The 8,973-nt window shown below is 51.8% G+C and overlaps 1 protein-coding gene across 1 annotated transcript in view; it reads left to right on the plus strand.

The window, feature by feature from the left end:
* The window catches only part of IK (IK cytokine, down-regulator of HLA II), a 21,252-nt gene extending 15,226 nt beyond the window's left edge, over window positions 1-6,026 (plus strand). Inside the window, exons 14-20 of the mRNA XM_015422316.1 lie at window positions 445-523; window positions 2,990-3,070; window positions 3,946-4,003; window positions 4,627-4,715; window positions 4,921-5,029; window positions 5,460-5,494; window positions 5,697-6,026. Of these exons, the coding sequence (XP_015277802.1) occupies window positions 445-523; window positions 2,990-3,070; window positions 3,946-4,003; window positions 4,627-4,715; window positions 4,921-5,029; window positions 5,460-5,494; window positions 5,697-5,724 (479 nt within the window). The 3' untranslated portion in view covers window positions 5,725-6,026. The remainder of the gene's footprint in view (window positions 1-444; window positions 524-2,989; window positions 3,071-3,945; window positions 4,004-4,626; window positions 4,716-4,920; window positions 5,030-5,459; window positions 5,495-5,696) is intronic.
* Window positions 6,027-8,973: the final 2,947 nt, after the last annotated feature.

The raw sequence follows: 8,973 nt of genomic DNA on the forward strand, positions 1-8,973 counted from the left end.
CCCCCAATAGCTAGGAATCCAAAACAATCCAGTGGAGCCTGAGTGGTGGGTGTTGCCTTCTAACACACTTCCGGTGATGTCAGGGGGTGAGGCATATGCAAATGAGTTATGCTAATGCGTTATGCTAATGAGCTCCTTCACCTCTTTTTCTACTAAATGGCCCGTGCTTCCAAGTGACATAAGGTTGTCACGTCTGTGCTGCATTTGATAGCTGACTGTCATCTCCTGACCCCTGTGTGCTTCCTTGTGTTGTGAGTCACTCAGCTCCTGCTGTTTTCGTGGCCCATCAGAGGGCCTCCGTGTCCATCTCTGAGTAGCCGGCTGTGATGACGTGTGCTTATTCCTTGTCCTAGGACAAGTGGGGCAAGGGCCCTTCCTCTTGGCCATGGCCCCTGGGAGTGTGGGAATGATCTCTCCTGCTGGTGTGTCTTCCTCTGTCTCCAGGACCGGGTTCAGCCAAGGAACTGATCAAGTCGATCAACGAGAAGTTTGCCGGTGCCGGTGGCTGGGAAGGACCTGACTCATATCCTTTCATGTGAATCGAATGATTTTTGGGGGGAGCCGGTGGCCGTAGGCCTTGATCTGGATGCAGGGCCGGTTGCAGATTCTCAGAGGCCCTGGGCAGAGAGTTCCCAATGGGGGGGCCCTCTTCCCACCTCCTCACCCACGTGTCTTACGTCCAGCCTGTGCGTCCTTCCCCTGCCCTGCTCACGAGCCGCTGCCCGTGCTCATAGCCGCCTGCGCCGCCACAGCCCTTTCTCTGGTGGCCCTGGGCATATGGATGGCGAACCACTGCAAAGTGAGCTGGCAGAGAAATGGCATGTTGGGGGGGCTGGCAGCAGTGGGCCTACCAGAAGCCCCGGCCCCCGGCAGCAGCCCCGCTGGAGGGCGTCCTGGCACCAGCCCTGTCTGGGCGGCCTGATCTTGGAAGCGAAGCAGGACCGGCTCGCGTTAGCATTTGGACAAGAGATCGCCGAACAAGCCCAGAGGCAGGCAGTGGCAAGCCTCCCCTGAACGTCTCTGGCCTCTGAGAACCCTACAGGGTCGCCATACGTTGGCGGTGACTTGACGGCGCTTTCCACCACTGCAGTGGCTGTAGAAAGCCGCGGCCCGAAAGGCCTCTCCTGGTTGTTGTTGTTCAGTTGCACAGCCGAGTCCGACTCTTTGCAACCCCATGGACCAGAGGCCTTCCTGTTTTCCGCCCTCCTCTGAAGTTTGCTCAACTTCATGTTCGTTGCATCTGTGACACTGTCTAATCATCTCATCCTTTGCTGTCCCCGTCTTCTTTGACCTTCAATCTTTCCCAGCATCAGGGTCTTCTCCACTTCTCATTGGGTGGCCAAAGTATTTGAGCTTCAGTTTCATTATCTGGCCTTCCAGGGAACAGTCAGGGTTGATTTCTTTCAGGATTGACTGATTTGATCTCCTTGCAGTCCAAGGGGCTCTCAAGAGTCTTCTCCAGCACCATATTTCTAAAGAATCTATTCTTCGGCGCTCGGCCTTCCTCATAGTCCAACTCTCGCAGCCATACATGACTACTGGGAAAGCCTCTCCTGGATTCAGATGTTAATCCACAGAGGATACTTTCTCTTGCATGCTGGGGAGTGTCAGGAGACGGCTTGCTGTTAATGTTCTAAGCCTTATATTTGAAGCAACCCCCCTGCCTTGGGAAGATGCTGTCTTTCTGAAGCGGGGTGGGGGCAGTTCTGGAGACTCCTCAGAGCTGACCAAGAGCACTGATTCTTGGTGGGAGATTTTAAAACTGTTGGCTTCTAAAGTGGGAGGGGGGAGACACACTCCTTGCTCTGAGGTGGGCAGTGATATCACTCGCCGCAGTAGAATCAGTGACAGGAAGCATCTATCCCAGGGGTCCTCAACCTTTTTGAACCTGTGAGCACATTGGGAATTCTGACGTGGCATGATGGGTACAGGAACAAAATGGCTGCCACAGAATGGCTGCGGCAGGAGGCAGAGCCAGCCACAAAAGGACTGACATAACTTTAGCCAGTTTGGTGTAGTGGTTAGGAGCATGGAATTTAATCTGGGAGAACCAGGCTTGATTCCCTACTCTTCCATATGCAGCTGCTGGTGCAACCTTGGGCCAGTCACAAGTTCACTCAGAGCTGTTCTCTCACGAGCAGGTCTCAGAGCTCTCTCAGCCCTACCTCCCACACAGGGTGTCTGTTGTGGGGAAAGGAAAGGAGATTGTAAGCCACTCTGAGACTCCTTCGGGTAGTGACGGGTGGGGTATAAATCCAATCCTCTTCTGCTTCCGATGCACAGTGAAGATTCTTGTGCTGCATTGGCTATGGCTGGCAAAGCAACATTTAAAAAATCTGATCAGAAGCCTTGCTGGGGAAAAGCCCTGCCGGTCCCCACCCACTTTCTGGAAACACTTGGCAGGTGCCAGAAAAGATGTTGGTGGGTAGGTACGATGGTGCCCACACCGCATTGGGGACCTTGTCTACACAATGTAAGATGTGCTGCTGACATGTCATTGCTACTGTCATGAGTCAAGGATATGGGGGGGGGGAACGTCTTTATTTATGTCCCGCCTTTCTTTTCAGTGGGGACCCAAAGCAGCTTACATCATTCTCCTGTCCTCCATTTTATCCTCTGCTGGCCCAAGGTCACTCGGCGAGCTTCCATGGCAGAATGGGGATTCAGATCTGGGTCTCCCAGGTCTTTGTCCGACACTCTGACCACAACACCAAAATGGCTGTTTCCATTTCAGTAACTCGTACCTTGCACTGCTGTCACTGGGGGAGACTCAACAGCTTGGGGAAGGGACTGGTGGCAGAGAAATAGAAGAGGGAAGAGACCTGTCCATGGGGGGGGAGGGTGAGAGGAGCCCCTCTGTTCCAGGCCCCCGCCCCTGTAGAGCTGGGTCATCCATTTCCTCCTTGGGCATCGCTTTCTCCTTCCCGTTCCCCTGTGTGCTCTAATTTGTGGGATTGTCCAGACTGTATCTTCCCTTAACGTTTGCCACGCTCAAAAAGCCTGAAGACAAAAAGCAGCTGGGTGACTTCTTTGGCATGTCGAACAGCTATGCCGAATGTTACCCTGCCACGTAAGGAAGTTGTATTCCTCCAGGGGGGTGGGAGACTACTTGGACCTCAACAAGTTGTTTGCTTGCTTGTCCGGGTGGGCGATTTTAAGGATTCTTTTTCAGCTGGCGCTGGGGGGAAATGGCTGGTAGCCACTGCTGCACCCTTGTGTAGAATGTGCTGGGTGCTGCATAATTATTGGGGCAGAATTGGCTGCTCCTTTGCTGGTGGGCTTCGTCTCTCATCCTGCTGGGTTAATGCTCTGACGAGTCCGGAAGTGTTTGCTTCTCTCCTTACTCCACCACATCCTTGATGCTGCTGGTAGACCAAATCAAAATGGAACAAAATGGTTACCTCCACTGTACCACTAGTCCCAGAACGCCATCGCTGGTTGGCAGTGAGCATTTGCTAGTATCTAACTGTAATAATTATTGTTGCCGTATTTGAATTTGAGATCTGTGCCTGAGCTGCAAGTCTCGAGTTTCCAGTTTTTGTCCGTGCAGGGGCGGCCGTGGGATCGCCGGTGCGCCCGTCTCCGGCAGCATGCGAGGCCCCTGGCCACACTGTGCAGGCGCGCACATGCTCACCGATCTGTGGCTTTCCCCCCTGGCATCTGATCGTGCCGGGGAGCAACTGTACAGCGGCTCAGGGGATCTGTCTGATCTCGCCGCCGCACGTCTCTTTTGATGCGGCTCAAAAAAGCTACACTTCAGCCGCACCTTTCCCCCCAGTGTGACCGGGCCAATGTACCACAGGTCATTCTAGAATGAGTTTCCAGTACTTTTGCAGGTTTAGGTAAGCCTTATTCTGGCTGGCTGGCTGGCTGACTGTATTGATCCAGATGGGGCCTCCAAGGCTGCAGTGATAAGTGAGAGCTTATTGTCTGTTTCCTCTCCAGAATGGATGACATGGCTGTGGACAGTGACGAAGAAGTCGACTACAGTAAAATGGATCAGGTGTGTTATCAGTTGCTTGCAGATCAGGAACGAATGCTACTACCCAACACTGGTGTCTCGTGTCTCCAGGAGAGCTTGATCTTTGCGAGGGAAGGGCCGTGGCTCAGTGGTAGAGCATCTGTTTGGCATGCAGAAGGTCCCAGGTTCAATCCCCAGTATCTCCAGTTAAGATATCTAGGCAGTAGGTGATGTGAAAGACCTCTGCCTGAGACCCTAGAGAGCTGCTGACAGTCTGAGTGGACAATACTTATCTTGATGGACCCAGGGTCTGACTCCGTATGAGACAGCTTCGTGTGTGATGTGACTTCATGTGGTTTTTCCATTGGAGCCTGGAGTGCTCGCTCTGGTTGGTAGCGGAATGATGGTGGGTGATTGTTTTTTTACCAAAGTTGGCAGCCATTTGCACTTGTTCTTAATGCTGATTCTCATTGCAAGCAGAGAAATGGCACAGCAGGGACTTTCAGGGAAGGGGAGTGATTGTGCGTGTGCGTGTGAGAGAAGATTTGCATGGGGGTGCACAAGATTTGTATCTTCCCCCCCCCCAGCCCCTTTAAAGGGACCCGGCTTTTCAAGCATACTGTTCTTCTGCAGTTGTACTGTTTTCTCTCCCCTCCCTTCTGAAGGGCAACAAAAAGGGACCCCTCGGCCGCTGGGACTTTGACACCCAAGAGGAGTACAGCGAATACATGAACAACAAAGAGGCCCTACCCAAGTAAGCAGTGCAGTGTTTCCTGGTGTTGGGTGCAGAGCAGAGTGGCTCAGCGTGGCTTTTCTGCAGGGTCCCTTGCAAGGGGGGGTCTCCCTTGGAACAGAGATGAACGCAGAAGCCTTTGCTCTGGCCTGTTGGCTGGCTGGCTGGCTGCACCAGGCTGTTCTCTGTCCTGTCTTCCCCCATCCATATCATTCTTTGACTCCAGAGCGGCATTCCAGTATGGAATCAAGATGTCCGAAGGCCGTAAGACGCGCCGTTTCAAGGAGACCAACGACAAAGCCGAGCTGGATCGGCAGTGGAAGAAGATCAGCGCTGTGAGTATTTTGAGTCTTCAGGCTCCTTCAGTGGACCTCCCCATTTCCCTGTCTGGGGTTTGGCAGAAGCTTCCCAGAGTCACGCTTTTAAGATTGCGTGTGGGATGGCTGTCTGTTTGGGACACTCGGATGTGTATACACAGGCTTGTATGGCCAGCTGTTCTTTGCACACCTCCCAAGGCCATGATTCGATGTCCGAGTTGTCTCACCTTCTGGCCTCTTGGATGAGTCTATAGCTGCAGAAGCTGGTCAAGGAAGACCAGCTGACCAGGCAGTTCCATCCCCACGCAAGGGAGGTTAACTGCTGCCAGAGATCACTGTGTTCTGCTTGGGCTGTGGGTGCCCCCCCTGTGTTGAAGTGGGTCGACTCCCCCGTACATGGTGGCAGTGCTGTGTCTGCCAAGCGGTAACAATCCTCTCTTTTCCTTAGATCATTGAGAAAAGGAAGAAGATGGAGGCCGATGGGTTAGTAGAACTGTTTTCTTCATTGAGGTGCAGCTGCCTCTGCTGCAGTTGGCAGCCCGCTGCCTAGTGGGCACGGCTACTCAGTTGGGCCCATCTCACCTTGGGGAGGAGGGAGCTCTCTTGTTCTTAGCTGCACTGCTGTGCCCATATTTCTCCAGCCAAGGTTGGCTCTTCCATGCCTCATCAATGTCTCTCTTTCCAGGGTTGAGGTGAAGAGGCCAAAGTACTGAAGTTCCCCCCGAGCGTCTTTGTCCTCCTTCCTCTGTTCCTGAAGCCGGGCTGTACTGGACATGTGGTCTTGAGGGGCAGTTGAGCCCTCCCTGCCCCCCTTCCCCACTGGAGCGTCCCCCTGCTCTGAAGATTGAGCGGGCCCTTCGGCAGGAGGGGGGGGGAGCTTCTGATTCCGCTGACAGGCCTGAATGCCACACCTCCATCTCTCAGCTGGGCTGCCGCTCTGCCCGTTCCTCAAGAGCACACAGTTCGGGTTCTGTGGCTTGTAATCCTTGTAGAATCAATAAATTTGGCATTAACACCTCTCAGATGTTTTGTCATAATCATCGGTAAGCAGCATTGTAGCTAGACTGTCACAAGAACATAAGAGAAGCCAATGTAGGATGAGGCCAGTGGCCCATCCAGTCCAACACTCTGTCACACAGTGGCCAAAAATACCAGGTGCCACCAGGAGGTCCACTAGAAGCCCTCCCACTGTTGCCCCCTCCCCAGCACCAAGAATACAGCGCATCCCTTGCCCCAGACCGAGAGTTCCTATCTAGTACTTTGTGGCTAGTAGCCACTGATGGACCTCTGCTCCATATGCTTATCTAATTCCCTCCTGAAGCCGTCCATGCTTGTAGCCGCCACCACCTCCTGTGGCAGTGAATTCCATGTGTTAATCACTCTTTGGGGGAAGAAGGACTTTGTTGGTCTTAAAGGTGCCACTGGACTCAGACTTTGTTCTGCTGCTTCAGACCAACAGGGTTCCCCACCCGGACCTGTATCTAAGCCCAGGCTTCCTCAGTGTACGTTAAGGCCGGGAGTGACCATTCAGGGTCCGTCTCTGCTGCAGCTGACTCCAGTGTCTGCTGATGAGGCTCCCTGGGGCGCTTTGGCCCCTTGCAAATGCAGGAGACAAGGAGTCCGGGATTAGCAGAGTCCCCAACAAGGTGTGAAGCGCTTGATGCTGGAGAGGGGAGTGCCTCTGGCAAGGTTTGGCATTTAAACAATTAGAGCTCCTCTTTCACAGCCGTTTCACTGATAGGTTGGAGACCTCAGTCGCCCTCCTTTCCAGCCTGGCTGTTCTTGAGGCAGTTCAGGAGGCGGGAGTTGGTCCCCGTTCCTTATTCGCGTTTCCTGGTTCCTCATTCGCAAATCCAACAACACACTTTGGGTTTATACCGGTATAAACTGCTACGGTTCCAACCGGTGCAATTTGATCTGGAAGAAACGCGATCGCACTCACCTCCTGACTGCGCAGCACATCGCAATATGCCCGTTCACACTACCGCCCTGCGGCAGTGCGCGTTGGCGGGTTTTTAATTTTTTTTTTTACATTTTGCACATGCGCATAGGAAGCCATCCGCAGAGCTGAGATCTTCGCGCAGGCGCAGAACACCCTGTCCCGAAAAGCGTGGCTTGAAGCGAAGACGTCCCTTTAAATTTTTATTCTGAAACGCCTCCGTGAGGTCCCGGACTCGTCTAAAGCCGAACACTAGGCCCTTTCTTTTGTTTGTTTTACGAACGCCGGGGTGAAGCTTCGCCCAAGCGCACATCGAGGAGGCTTAAACAAAATGGCGGCCGAAAAGCGGAAGCCTCGGGCTTCTGAACGGAAGTGGCTAGACACCAGCGGAGAGCGATCAGACAGGGATAATGCCCAATCCAACTGTTTAAGTTTCTTCAAGGTTTCCTCAAGCTGAGAGGGCATCAGCTCTTCGTTAGGTGAGGACATCGGCACTCCCAATGTCCTGAGTTTACCAGCAAGAAGGGACAACCAAGGGTTGGATGTCGTGTCCTTTAAGATGGAACGAAGAAAGCCGGCCTGGGGGTGATGACTTGGGTCAGATAACTTAAATCTCAACTTGAATGCCCTCTTCCAAGCACGTGCTTCAAGCGAAGATTGAACCAGTTCCATACGAAGGACAGTCCCAGCAACACACCGTGGCGTTCCAGTAATTCTCCTAAGGAAGGAGTTTAGCTGGGAATCCAATTTCTCATCCACGCCAGCAATCCAGATTTCTACACCGTATAAAATTTGGGAGACCACCTTCGCATTGTACACCTCGATGGCCGGGGGGATCCGCTTAGCCCCCTTTGTACGGAAGAATTTCTCAACCAGGGCCGTGGCGAGTCTGGATGACTTCTTAACGTATGTCAGATGAGCGGACCAGGATAGATTGTAACTAAAAACAATACCTAGGTATCGGAAGGAGGAAACCCATTCTAGTTGGCCATCCCCAACTTTAAAATACAGAGGACCTCTTCTTCTCTTGACAGAGAAGCGAAGAACCTTGGACTTTGCATAATTCACGAAAATACAAATCAAATTAAGGAATATTTAATTAAAAACACAAAGAATAAACTTACACAAGATCAGAAGATTTTTTAAATGATCCAATTACAATTTCAATTTATTACAGGTCTTTATGACCGAAGTCTTGACCAAGAGGATACCAAAGGGGGGTAAAATAGGTACATAAAATAGACATAAATATGTCAAGGTACATAATAACAGTCACATAAAACCCAGGCTGAGCCCAGAGATTAAAAATTACCTAACTACACTTGGGGCGGAGCCAACTAACTAAAATCATCCGAAGATTAAAAATCGGTGTCGAAGTTTTCAGAAGTGCTGGACTTTTCAATGCTTCTTGAGAGCAGCCACCTTAGCCAAGAACCGCGCCACGTTAGCTGTTATCAGTCCATCGGCATTTGAGTCAGATAACAGTACTGAGAGCACCCAAGGTTGCGCGGGAAGATTCATCTTCGTGAGAATAGGAGAGATATAAGTGCCTCTAACTTGAGTCCAGTGGGGACAGCGAAATATCAGGTGATCTAAGGTTTCAATTTCGCCAGAATTGCACAGACAAAGGCGATCTGAGTAAGAAAGGCCTCCAAATCTTCCCAGAGTTACCATTGCATTCGGTTTCTTCAGTCCTTTAGATCTAGTCCCAGGTTTCGGGGGAGGCAAGGTCAGAAGCTTGACTCTGGTTACTCATGTAAAAAGCATTCTGTGCATGCTCAGAGGCACCCATTCACACAGGCAAGTGACAGCAAGATGGCTTTCAATTAATGCTTAAAAACGAGACACCAGGCTGCATGAAACTGGGCATTCATCTTTCTGCTCCTATTCCCAGGCAGCCCCCAAACAATATAAATCTCACTCCAGTTTTTGGTCAATGCCCCTATTTATCACTATGGATGTTAAAGAAGATAAGATAAGAAAGAAGCAATGGGCGGGGGGGCGGGGGAAGAGAATGGGACTG

This window comes from Gekko japonicus, unplaced genomic scaffold, assembly GCF_001447785.1.
Source record: "Gekko japonicus isolate JY-2015 unplaced genomic scaffold, Gekko_japonicus_V1.1 scaffold738, whole genome shotgun sequence".
In the NCBI taxonomy this organism is placed as follows: Eukaryota; Metazoa; Chordata; class Lepidosauria; order Squamata; family Gekkonidae; genus Gekko; species Gekko japonicus.